At 37.1% G+C, this 13819-nt stretch overlaps 1 protein-coding gene across 1 annotated transcript; it reads right to left on the bottom strand.

The window, feature by feature from the left end:
* Positions 1-538: 538 nt before the first annotated feature.
* On the bottom strand, positions 539-12654 carry LOC145211714 (uncharacterized). The gene is made up of 19 exons (XM_080080058.1): positions 12630-12654; positions 11846-11932; positions 10687-10749; positions 9679-9738; positions 9469-9594; positions 9009-9071; positions 8878-8937; positions 8054-8113; positions 7769-7813; positions 6915-7040; positions 6455-6517; positions 6324-6383; positions 5546-5605; positions 5281-5325; positions 3213-3376; positions 2755-2785; positions 2160-2477; positions 1554-1846; positions 539-863 (listed from the first exon to the last, which is right to left on the bottom strand). Exons 1-19 carry the CDS (start codon positions 12652-12654, stop codon positions 645-647), a joined length of 1968 nt encoding a protein of 655 aa, XP_079936184.1. The 3' UTR covers positions 539-644.
* Positions 12655-13819: the final 1165 nt, after the last annotated feature.

Genomic DNA, 13819 nt, shown 5'->3' with positions numbered 1-13819 from the left:
GGTAGAAATGTAGTCGAGTGTAAATTCAGGCCTGAATGAAGCTCATGAAGAACTGAGAAATCACTGAAGCTTAATTTCAGATGCGGCCCGACTTACAACCCTGTTTAAATTTAACTACTGTAGGTATCATACATCCCGGCTTAATTCTAGCCTACTGGCGCTTCAGACCCGAGTTGTAGGCAGGCCCGAAAGCGCAACTCCGGATTCGAATCGTTTTTGAGAAGCTCCGATGGTTACATTGACATGCCTATCCACTAGTACTTCTGTACAGAAGACATAGACAATGGTTCTTAGTTCTGTTGCGCATAAGGTAAAGTAGAAAAACTTAAAAGTATTTTTTTAATTACTGACACAGAAAGTCGGGCCCTAATCAAGTCCGTTTGCAAAAGTCTAAGCTCTAATCCGGTCCGATTCTGTTTCGAGCTATTCGACCAAAGCTGCTAAGTATAACCTTCCTTCCTTAGTCATACAACGACGGTGTTTTATTAATTGTTGAAGATTGTTGTCAGTTGAACTAGGTTTTTTTTTACTTGAGCACAATACTAAAGCAGAACAAGAAGGAAAAAACAAATAGCCACATTAAAGAGAAAGTTTGATATAAACATATTAACAATGTCAAAAGAATTTAGGCCTACAACAAATATTTAACGATAAAAAATAAGAAAGGTTGTGGAAATTAATTGATCACTTGCTTTATAATTAGAATATATTGAGTCAAAACCGGCAAAGTCGCCACATGTCAGTGGGTGGAAGTTATAACCAGTTGATCCAATACATGCATGTTCTATATGTGCTGTTCCTTGATCAAATGTTACTCCCGGACACAAGGCGTAAGGGTCCCCATGTTCGTTGATGGCACGAAACTGTTAAAAACAACAAAATGTAACTTTGGGAATAGCTATCGCAGAATTGCAAGGAAGTAGGACTAAAAAATAATTAAATAAACCCGAAAAACACAACAACAACCAAACAAAAAACTGCTTTGCAGGCAAACGTATTTAGGTACGTGGTATTTTTGTAAGCTGCAGACAGTGCGCACTGTACACTGTTTCAAAGTCCAAACAGACATACAAAAAATACTTTAGTAACACAATAATTACTGGAATCGGTTTGTAGTTTTTGCGGCGGAGCACCTCTTTTCAGTTCTGGATACGTTTTTGCCCAGAACTAATAGCGAACCACTCTGTTTCCTGACTTTAGCTTTTAATCGACTATCGTGTTTACCCACAATGCGCCAACCTCACTTTCTGGTGAGCCTCAGTCACCTAACGCCTAATAGTACGGTTTCGCTGCATTCACCAATTGTGACTCATTTGTTTAAGGTTGCGCAGCTATTTCCGATTTTGTGATTGTTTAAGTGCAATTGTGCCGCCATTTTTTTACCAAGCGAGATAAACTCAACTAAAATGCCAATTGAGGAAAACAATATTGAGTACAACATTATTTTTGTATGTCTTGAGGTGGTTGTGGTCGCATGAAACCGATTCATTTAAGTCCACAAACTGAAACACAGACAAAAATAGACTTGGTATATATAAACTCCTATATCTCACCTGTATATATCCAGGGTTCAGGCTGCTTTGAACGTTGGCTCCAAAGTTAGAAACGATGGAAGACATATTCCCCTTGTCAATATGAACTTCAACGCTCGGGCCGTTTTCGGTGAAACTCCGCGACATGAGTGGATAAAAATCTCGGAACAAGCTGTACAGGTTCCCGCCATATTCACGCAGAAAGCCAGTTGTTGTGCGGTAGCGAAGATACGATGCTTGTGACCATTCATGAAACGGTGTGTCGTTAGGAACTTGCCAGATCATAATATCACTCGCTTCAATGTTAAAATATGCTGAAAAAACATTTTAAGCCATTTTTTAGATCTAATACTCCAGTTTTGGGAAAATAATAGGGCAAACATATGAGTACATTATCGGACAATCTAAATCAGTTTTTCTGTATATGCGTCAGGCGCTCAGAATCTTTCCTTTTTTACTGTTTTTTTTTTACTTTGACTCTTCTTTTTTTATTATTATGTATTTTTTTCACGGGGTTCGAACCCAGGACACTCCCGGAAACGAATCCCGATGAAGGTTTTTATGTCTGTATATGGGGATATGGGTAAGGCGCGCAGGACCATTCGGTCAAGTTCCTGCCCAACTTACTTTGACTTTTGTAATCGTCGCTAGTGGCCGACACAATACTGCCGAAAGTGTTGAGATTTGCCCAATTTCCATCACCATTCGGGCGGGTGTCGGTGTTGCCCTGTTCACTGGACCATCGATCACCGACCGTACAGCGGCCACTTTGGCCAGGATTATTATCGTGGATCGATGCAACAAGAGTCCAGCCTCCCCCGCCCGTGTCCATGTCACAGAAGGCTTGGAATTCGGTGCCATCGCGGCCTCTCATTGTGTAGATACCAGATCTAATTGGGTCCAAAGAGGGAAACGTTTGGATTGCACTACATGTCAGCAAATCACCTGTGAAGAGATATTAAAAGTGTTTTTGTTTTACAGTAACCAAAGGTCAGAAACTACAGAAATGCAACAATTTGAAAATAGACGCCATTTTAATTTCAAACATCATTAGAAAAGTTTGTCTACATGACCACAGGCAATTTAAAATTTCTGTTTCTGTCTGATTTGTGAATGCTACTGTCATCATAAATGGATTGCCATCAATTTATTTGGCGATTACACCCCCTTAAGCGGAACATAGCGAAATTGCCCTTTAATGGTGTAAAAAACATCGACTTACTGCGTCCTCTGTCCAATCTTGCTTGAATATTCTGTAAACGAAAATAAGTTTTTTTACACTTGTTTTTGCAATTAAAAAATAGTCATAACTATTAAGTTTTATCCTGCCTTCATAGTTTTTTTGCTTTTAGATTTTAACGCATTATTGTAAAGTGTGTTTAATGAGCTTTTTTTACAGCAAAGTCATTCTATTTCCAAACTTTCTGCAATACCTGTTGCCAAGGTTTGTAAAAACTTAAAAAGTGTGGTGTAAGCTTACGGTACTGCTTAAACCAGTGGTTCCACGAATGGAACTACGAGTTTACGATTTAACTGGTAACCAAAGAAACGATGTTTTACTGTATGCAAACTCCTTAGCAAATTTGTTTTTAATCAAGCTCGTTAAACAATGCCCATTATTGGTTTGTCTGTCAAGTATTGTCTTGCAAACAATCCATTGTACAAACACATTGTTCTTACAAAGTAGCCCAGTGTAAGGATTCCAGCCCAAGAGAGTACAGTAAATAACATGGAGGCTATTCTCCACTTGGTACAAATTTTCTTCTTTTTGCCGTCTTCTGAATCTTCTGCATCTGGGTCGTCTGATTTATCTGGTGGTTTGAACATGCCGAAGAACCCTTTGTCTGTAAAAAGCATTGTAGGTTTAGGGTTGATTTAAAATGATTTGCAAATTGGTAAAATACAATCTTAGAATCACCCACTAGTCTTGTGAATTGGGCTTTTTATTAGTTGGTAACAATTCTGTTTAGGCTAATCCCACGTTTTTAGTTTTTAGAGAACTGGTGTTTTCCTTGAATGCATTTTGTGCAAACGTTTGAAAATGCTGTTACCGTATTTCCAAAACCTTGTTTGCAGTTTATAAAATGTTCATTGTAGTATTCAGATAGTTTATATGTTTGTTAGTGTTGTGGTACATGCAAGAAGTCACATCCTACTTAGTCTATATCTGTAAAACATTTTACAATTACTACGTGTTGATTTTATTTTCGACATTAATTTAGCAGCACTTGTTCGTCACAGTTCATTAATTTTGCGCGCGCCATTTTTAATCAGCTGATTTGTGTGTCGGTGCTTTTCGCTGGAAGTGTTAAATAAAAACGCCTGCTGATAAAATGACGAGGTGTGCCTGTTTTGCTGAAAGGCTGCCGCAATTTGTGTTCAAGACACTTACAGTAAAGGTTTGTTTTGAAACAGCTTAAAACCAGCGGAAGGGTTAAATTTAAAGTCTAACATTTAGTTTAAATTTTGCGCTACATAAAGTTCTTAAAGCGACAGGTTTTAGTCTTTGCAGCAGTATGTTCGCGTGTGAGAGTGGGTGGTTTGATTTATTGGCAGAAACGGTTTGTGTGCATAAGCTCGCGTATTGCGGTAGTTAACATCCAGATTGGAAAGTTTTATTTTTGCGCGGAGGATATTTTTTTCGTCAAAATAATTGCGCGGATTTTTGCGCGGAATTACAATTTTCTGCGCGGATTGATAGACTTTTGATTGACAGGTGGATTTAACGATTAACGCAATTTGTATGTAACGCCTACAAGACTATCCAGCCGACAAAAAGAACAACTAAATAAAGTAATAAACACAACGAATCTTCAGTTTTGCTCTATTGCGCACGCAGCTGTTCTGCTAGATTCTACAATTTTCATAACGATTCAAACATTTTGCTGATTTGTTTGTAAGGATAGTTTATGATTGTCAAACTGCTCTTAACTGTCAGTAATTAGAATATGTCATGCAGAAAACATTATTTTATGCAACTTGCCCAGCCGACAGTCACTTTAATAGTCAAACTACGTCCTAAAAATACAGATAAATGTACTTTTAATGATTACGTTAGTGAAATAGAAATGTTATTTCAAGCGTGACGATCGGTAATTTTCGATGGGCTTGACTGATTTACGCGGATTGTTCGCGAATAACGCTTGTGACGACATAGAACTGCATTGTGCAATGAAAAACTAAAAGTTTAAAAAAGTTTATTATAGTTACCTACGAAAGCTGTGCTAAGTTGCGCGGACAACATTTGTTTGCGCGGATTACACGTAAAAAGCCTAAATTTGCGCGGATTACAAGGGGAAATCCAAAATATTGCGCGGCGGATAAATCCTCCGCGCAGGCCATTCTTTCCAATCTGGGTTAACATGATGTTTTTTGGCGATGATTTCAGCTACTTAATTAGTTTCAGTGACAAACTAGAAGCCAGTTATTTTGTTTTAAGAATGCTGCTTACAGTTGCAGAATCGTTTTGAAATAGTTATGGTCTTTATTCGTATGATAATTCCATTGCCTTACAGGAGTAATATAGCTTAAAAGTTAAAAATATATCCGCAATGTTAAAACGACTGGTCAGAAATCGTGGGACTGCCGTTTCTTGTCGTAGCTAAAGCAGAGCAGCATTTTTTCTGTGTTGTGGCTGTATTTCCTAGGTGTACTGCAAAAAGTGATTGTAGATGGAATTTTTAACCTTCGTATAGTTGTACTGTATTTCCCAAACGGCCGCAATACTGTTATTTGCAATATAACATACCATTTTGAGAAGGTTGGCCATCATTTCCTCCTTCAACATCATCACCTTTAAAATAATAACCACATCACAAAGGGCTTGTTTTTTGCTAAATATTTTAGTCACAAATTTAGATTTCTCTTTACTGGCAAAAATATTTTTGGAATAATAAGTTTCGCAATATTTTTCAGTTAAACTGCGTAATTTACTTTTCTAGGCTTGGTCAGTAATTATCTTTTCAACCGATAAGCACCTGATGCGATCGTTTATTCACGGTTTGTTAACTTACTGGTTGGATCTGTCTTTAAAGTATGTCGGAGGGTTTGCACTGAATCGAGCACATCCGAAGCTAAAACGAAAATAGGTGTTTAAAAAAGGTACAACACAATTTTCATATTTTTTTCTTAGTTGCCGATCGCTACAAAATTTCGGTACAGCGGTAAATTCAATGCAGTAAATATATTTTGCTGTAAACCCTTCAATAACCGTTCTTGTCCGAGCTATTGTGCTAATTTTTTTCGTTGAAGACTACAGCTCCCAATAAAGCAAGGGGCAGAACGTACGATCATATGGCCCCCGTGCCGGTCGTGATAAAAGGTATTGATAGACATTTGGCTTTTAAAGCAGGTGTTATTTTATTTGAACATAGGTTGTGTATCATGCGACCCGCGTGCAAATGTGGACCACTGAATAAACGTTATTCGGCCTGCGGAGACGTTTTGAATTTAAATGCAGTGTGGACCTCTACAAGTATTTTAGCAAAGTGCTGAGGTGCAACTCTCTTTTTTTGTTATTGGTACATCAATGTTTCAAATACTTTTTTCTGCAACACGAAAACGCGACTAAAATGACTTGTCAATTTTACCGGTAGCTGTTATCTCATTATAAGCGTCTTAGATAAGCCAATTTGTGTTAAAGGCGGAAAAGTTGTGTGCCTCTGTAATACAACGCATTTACTACATACAGCCCTCGCGCTCTTACTTTGATGTTTTTGTAAAACGGCTTTGCCAGTGCATATTAACAAACACGTTATTGTTTTCCACATCAAACGCATTTAAAGTCCTTACCAGAGTTAGCGTCCTGTAGACTGGAAACTAAAGATCCAAATGCCGTTGCCGCATTTTTAACTGCAATAAAACGATAGTAAGTAAATGAATACAATGTATTGCATGTAATGTAAGGTTCGAATATTTTTTACCTTTTTCGGGTTCCAGTCGAATTTTCGACGTTGCATCCTGAAACGCCTTTTTAGGATTAAAACCTAAACAACAAAAAATGTGTAAAAACCGTTTCACAAAATATATTTTATGTGTTGGTTGACTGTTTTATATTTGATTTTTTATAAGTGAGTCGCATTACAGCTCTAATGATTGCGTGAACATTTGCTGAAACGTTTTTGCATCCGTTTTGACCATTATATTCTTTGCAAGAATGTTTTTCTTAAACTTATTTGTAACCCCGTAATCAACAGAAAAAAGTTCATGATTGTTTAGGCTTTATACTCCCAGATATATATTGTCCTTGCCACCGTGTTTTGTTCCAACTGCCCAACGCTTCCCGATTGATCATTTATTCTCGCCCCCTTTAACATTACAAACACCCCCAGAGGCCGCTAGTGCCATTTTTCAGAGCCATTTGATGTAAAGCCTTCGACTTACTTTTGGCTTCTTGAAAGTGTGGATTCTTTTCTCCCAGAGCTTCTAACCCAGGCAATATGTTGGGATTTTCGTTTGGCATTTGTTCCTCGGGCGCCATATTTAAAGCCGTTTCAGCCGCGCTTTTTACTGAAAAAGTAAAACGGTAGTTGTGGCGTGTATTTTACATTTTTTTTTTGCTAAAATAATATTACACCAATTGTATTACACACCAAGTATTAACTACAGACAGTGTTTCGTGCTGTAAGGCACCAACAGCCCCACTATGATTTACAAGAAAAGCTTCATTCAAAAGTTTAAAAAAGTTTATTATAGTTACCTACGAAAGCTGTGCTAAGTTGCGCGGACAACATTTGTTTGCGCGGATTACACGTAAAAAGCCTAAATTTGCGCGGATTACAAGGGGAAATCCGAAATATTGCGCGGCGGATAAATCCTCCGCGCAGGCCATTCTTTCCAATCTGGGTTAACATGATGTTTTTTGGCGATGATTTCAGCTACTTAATTAGTTTCAGTGACAAACTAGAAGCCAGTTATTTTGTTTTAAGAATGCTGCTTACAGTTGCAGAATCGTTTTGAAATAGTTATGGTCTTTATTCGTATGATAATCCCATTGCCTTACAGGAGTAATATAGCTTAAAAGTTAAAAATATATCCGCAATGTTAAAACGACTGGTCAGAAATCGTGGGACTGCCGTTTCTTGTCGTAGCTAAAGCAGAGCAGCATTTTTTCTGTGTTGTGGCTGTATTTCCTAGGTGTACTGCAAAAAGTGATTGTAGATGGAATTTTTAACCTTCGTATAGTTGTACTGTATTTCCCAAACGGCCGCAATACTGTTATTTGCAATATAACATACCGTTTTGAGAAGGTTGGCCACCATTTCCTCCTTCAACATCATCACCTTTAAAATAGTAACCAAATCATAAAGGGCTTGTTTTTTGCTAAACATTTTTTGAAACTCTATGATATTTAGTCACAAATTTAGATTTCTCTTTACTAGCAAAACATATTTTTGGAATAATAAGTTTTGCAATATTTTTCAATTAAACTGCGTAATTTACTTTTCTAGGCTTAGTCAGTAATTATCTTTTCAACCGATAAGCACCTGATACGATCGTTTATTCATGGTTTGTTAACTTACTGGTTGGATCTGTCTTTAAAGTATGTCGGAGGGTTTGCACTGAATCGAGCACATCCGAAGCTAAAACGAAAATAGGTGTTTAAAAAAGGTACAACACAATTTACATATTTTTTTCTTAGTTGCCGATCGCAACAAAATTTCGGTACAGCGGTAAATTCAATGCAGTAAATATATTTTGCTGTAAACCCTTCAATAACCGTTCTTGTCCGAGCTATTGTGCTAATTTTTTTCGTTGAAGACAACAGCTCCCAATAAAGCAAGGGGGCAGAACGTACGATCATATGAGCCCCCAGGTACAAATTTATGCGTCCACGAATATTCATGTTGAAAGATACGTGCCGGTCGTGATAAAAGGTATTGATAGACATTTGGCTTTTAAAGCAGGTGTTATTTTATTTGAACATAGGTTGTGTATCATGCGACCCGCGTGCAAATGTGGACCACTGAATAAACGTTATTCGGCCTGCGGAGACGTTTTGAATTTAAATGCAGTGTGGACCTCTACAAGTATTTTAGCAAAGTGCTGAGGTGCAACTCTCTTTTTTTGTTATTGGTACATCAATGTTTCAAATACTTTTTTCTGCAACACGAAAACGCGACTAAAATGACTTGTCAATTTTACCGGTAGCTGTTATCTCATTATAAGCGTCTTAGATAAGCCAATTTGTGTTAAAAGCGGAAAGGTTGTGTGCCTCTGTAATACAACGCATTTACTACATACAGCGCTCGCGCTCTTACTTTGATGTTTTTGTAAAACGGCTTTGCCAGTGCATATTAACAAACACGTTATTGTTTTCCACATCAAACGCATTTAAAGTCCTTACCAGAGTTAGCGTCCTGTAGACTGGAAACTAAAGATCCAAATGCCGTTGCCGCATTTTTAACTGCAATAAAACGATAGTAAGTAAATGAATACAATGTATTGCATGTAATGTAAGGTTCGAATATTTTTTACCTTTTTCGGGTTCCAGTCGAATTTTGGACGTTGCATCTTGAAACGCCTTTTTAGGATTAAAACCTAAACAACAAAAAATGTGTAAAAACCGTTTCACAAAATATATTTTATTTGTTGGTTGACTGTTTTATATTTGATTTTTTATAAGTGAGTCGCATTACAGCTCTAATGATTGCGTGAACATTTGCTGAAACGTTTTTGCATCCGTTTTGACCATTATATTCTTTGCAAGAATGTTTTTCTTAAACTTATTTGTAACCCCGTAATCAACAGAAAAAAGTTGATGATTGTTTAGGCTTTATACTCCCAGATATATGTTGTCCTTGCCACCGTGTTTTGTTCCAACTGCCCAACGCTTCCCGATTGATCATTTATTCCCGCCCCCTTTAACATTACAAACACCCCCAGAGGCCGCTAGTGCCATTTTTCAGAGCCATTTGATGTAAAGCCTTCGACTTACTTTTGGCTTCTTGAAAGTGTGGATTCTTTTCTCCCAGAGCTTCTAACCCAGGCAATATGTTGGGATTTTCGCTCGGCATTTGTTCCTCGGGCGCCATATTTAAAGCCGTTTCAGCCGCGCTTTTTACTGAAAAAGTAAAACGGTAGTTTAATGTAAACAAATACCTAAAAGGTATTTTCGCAACTCAACCCAAATAACTTCGTAACTCACCATTTTCTATTATTTCGCCTCCTGCGGCAAGATTTGAAATCGTCCCAATCGCCTTTTTAGCTGAAAACATATTTCCAAAACATAAGTTCAATTAGTTCCCTAAATGGTTAAATGTGTTTTATATTTCTTAAATTGTTACTTTTCAAGCGTACATTTGCTTTCAAACAATTACATATCCGCCATTATCCATATTATGACGTAAGAAAGCACTTTATTGACGTAACATAACCGCTATGCTTTGTGGTCTGTAATTTCCGGTATTTGGTTACGGTATAATTAACTAGAATACGACCAAACCCACTAAATCAACCGGTTGGATGTCAGTTGTTTTTGCAACATGGTCGTGCCTTACGCGTGTGTTGTGTTTGTGCGTTGCAAGAGGTAGGGCTGCAAACGGTTTCAGCGAGCCATGCAAAATGATATTTTTCGCAGCAGTAACGTTTTGTTCATTTCGGGCTTCCCTCTAGCTAAGCAGTAATGTTTTGTTCATTTTGGGTTCCCCTCTAGCTAGCAGAAGAATTTTGCTATTTCGGGCTGAAAACCGAATTCGCAGAAAAGGGTTTTGGCCCGCCTGAATAATAACGGATTTTTGTTGACAAAATCTCATTGTGACGAAAATGTTTAAAATGGAATCTTTTAACACTCCCAATTTTGCTAGACGCGAAACGTGTTAGTTTGACAACCGCATTAAAACTTTATTCTTCTGTCAAGTTTTAAAACTTTCTAAAATGTTAACCGAGTGTCTACGTTATATAATATTATAAACGGAGGCCAAATATACAGTGTAACTAGCTGTCAATAGTAAACAGTTGTTATAAACCAACACGTAACTGCAGCATGGCTTGATGCACAAATTTGCTATTGTAACGTAAAAAGTCCGGATTAGGAGATGTAGAAAGAGAAATCTTCATAATGAATCGTATTCACCGCAAAATCTCAGTTTCTAAATACCTTTTAAACCTATGTTACCTCAAATGTACACATTTCACTATGTTGTTTTATATATACCTTGTTTTGCGTCCGGTCGTAGTTTTGAAACCATTTCTTTCAGCGTTTTCTTCGGCTTGACACCTGCAAATAAAACCGCTTGTGTCAGTAAACACTTTGTAGTAATTTTGCTTAAAATCCTGGCGTAGAATAATTTCCATTTATATGTTACATAGCTTTCAATAGTTTGGATAAAAGCTGGAGCGTATATCACTGCTTGCTTCACCGACTTAAGCGCAAATTATATTTCTTTCTTTGGTTAATGCGGTTTTAGCGTTAAAACAAGCGATTTTTGAACTGTGTCGCGAAATGTTAGTTTGCTGAGTGCGCAGTGTACGACAACCTTAGAATCGTTATTAAATCTTATTTAAAACCACAAGCAGTCTTACGCACCACACTGTTGTTCAAAATTCTGTCTTTCTCTGTTTTTATTTTCTTTTTTGTCCTACAAAGTTGTGCAGCGAAAACTAGGTGTTAGTGTGACGCAAACTTAAAAAAATTGGGAGCCGCTGGTTTAACCGATTAGACTGTGCAATGTAAAACTGATTTTTACCAAAGATTTTCATCGACTTTAAGTAGCACGTTACCCTATGGCTCATTTTACGAATCCTAACGTTTTATTTTATTGTTACATCCGAAATTAAGGGTTACACCAGAGTTGTAAACGGGCCTGAAATTGGAGCCCGAACCCGACCCGAACCCGAAAGTACAAGCCCGAAACCCGGCCCGAACCCGAATCGTTTTAGAAAAGCCCGTTAAGGCCCAAAAGTTTGATTGACAGGCCTATACATAAAGCCTCAGTAAAGACAAAGACAACAAACACAATAGACAATTGGTCTCGAACAAGGCGTTTTAAGGCTTTTTGATATTAGGTTAGGTCCAGCAATTGGCTAATTAGCTAGTTAAATTTGATCTAAAAAAATACGGACACATAGTATGAAGTCAGGCCCGAATCAAGTCGCTTTTTGAAAAAACTAAGCCCGAAAAGCCCGGCCCGACTTACAACTCTGGGTTAAACATACAACATTTGCTTGGTGGGTAATTACGCTTAAAACAGATGATTTTAAAAAGATTTGTTGTTGCATTTTGCGATTTTTCAACTTTTTTCATGTCCACGCGAAACAGATACATTATAAAATGATTGACAAATCACTTAATGTTGTTTCTTATCATATTTTACCTGAATTAGTTGAATTATCGTTGAAATCGACGTCTGGTATCGCAGCAGAAGAAATGTCGTCCATAATCGAACTCAGACCTGAAGAACCTGTGAAAAGACAACTTTTGTATTAACTTAGATTTTTATAATTGGTACCGCGATAATGTAACAGTTCCTTTAATTCAAACATACAAAACTATTTCGCTGTACATAAATATGCTCATATAATCTGTAGTGATATTTTTTTCGCATAGCGCCATCTTTGGATTATTATTATTCCTATTTGAGCACATCCTCTATTTCTGTGTATGCGCATCATCGGTTAACATAATATTGCGGCTTATTACTGTAGTGTAACTTTAAAATTGATTGTTTTTCAACAACAAAAAAACGAATATCACAAAGAAATTGCTTTCCAATAATTCTAATTTTGAGCAATCTAAAACTTAAGTTTAACCGTGTGCTGGAACGAAAAATACGAGTCTAATAAAGCATTTTTACTTCACAGAAACTTTTGATCCTCTAAATTACGAATGCTCACTCGAATACAACACAAGAGTGAATGTGGATGGAAACATATGCTTAAATGGGTCAGTTTGTCGGGAAGTATAGAGCGGACCGGTCAAAACAGGAACTCGGGGGTCATTAAAACGGTAACAGTTAAACGGATTTCTACATTTTTTAGGAACGAAATATACCAACAACATGTTCAAATGCAGTCGCTTGCTAAAGCTAGTGTTATGACACTCCAATTTAAATTTTCAATCGAAACTTTTAAAATATTGGTTACTTGTAAAGTTCTTACCTTGAGGGGAAGTTTCCATTTCCATTTTAGCTGCACAGCTTATCTTAACTTTCGCTTATTTCAAGACAATTGATAAGTTAGGCTAAGGATTTCAATACAGTTATTATATTCGTTTAATTTCGCGTCTTTGGTTATGATTTTATAACACACGCTAATTTACAAAATTCTTTACTGTTTTATGACTTTGTACTGCACTTTTTTGCTTAAACAGTTTAGTTCGATTTAAGCGCAGTTTAATTTCCGTCGTTGTTTAGCTTTTCTTACTTCGTTAAATAAATGCCAAAAGTGTTAAAGGGTTAACCTTAAGCTAACATCACGACTTTATAAGTTTTGTTTTTTTATTGCAGAAGAAAATGATTACCCTTCAAAAGTGGGACAAACTTTTAGACTCATGTGCGACAAGAAATTACTTATATAGTTGTCACGAAACATAACGATTAATGTATAATTCGTTATTGTGTTAAATGCCCTACAATATTTGCATATACAGTAGTGTGTTATAGACTGTAGATGCAGTACTCCTATGCAATAAGTGACGAAGTAAATGCAACACCCACGTTCTTTCGTATTCAACCCCGCTATCGACAAGACTGTCGCAATCCGAACGAACTTGCCTTTGATATACCGTAGCCCCAGACAGGAATCCTTCAACCATAACCGCACGATTTTAAGCAACAAATTCTTAAATTCTGTTTGACCTCACGATCGCAGAGTAAGGTGACGAATTTTTCTTAGGATTGATCGAGTTTTTCTACTGATTCTTCGCCGCAAGAACTGCTTATGCGGGGCAGCAGAAAAACCGGGACTCAGAATTGACGACTATAAAAGTTCAAAAAATATTTTGAAAACGTTTGTGGTATAAGCGTGTAGAATTAGGTTCGGAAATACGCCCTACAACCGCATTTTCGAGCTTAATTTAGGCCCGAAATTAAAATTTACTATTTTGAAAGTCAGGCTTACAGAATGTATGGTCGCAAAAAAACACAAATCAATTCACATATTTTGCGTGTGCAAATTCCGGTCCGAACCTAGCACAACTTTTGAGTGAACTTAAATAAAAAAAAACGAAACTTGCTTGCGTGTAAAGTTGCGTGGTGGGTTGTTGATAAGATAATGTTTTTCACATCCTAAAATTTTTCATGATTTCTGGGGCTTTTTGGCTCAAAAAAAGAACGAACTTGTATGAAAGT

The sequence above is a fragment of the Phallusia mammillata genome, chromosome 1, assembly GCF_965637545.1.
Source record: "Phallusia mammillata chromosome 1, kaPhaMamm4.hap1.1, whole genome shotgun sequence".
NCBI classification, from domain to species: Eukaryota; Metazoa; Chordata; class Ascidiacea; order Phlebobranchia; family Ascidiidae; genus Phallusia; species Phallusia mammillata.
Note: the sequence above shows the minus strand (reverse complement) of the source record. Positions and strands in the feature narration are given on the sequence as shown.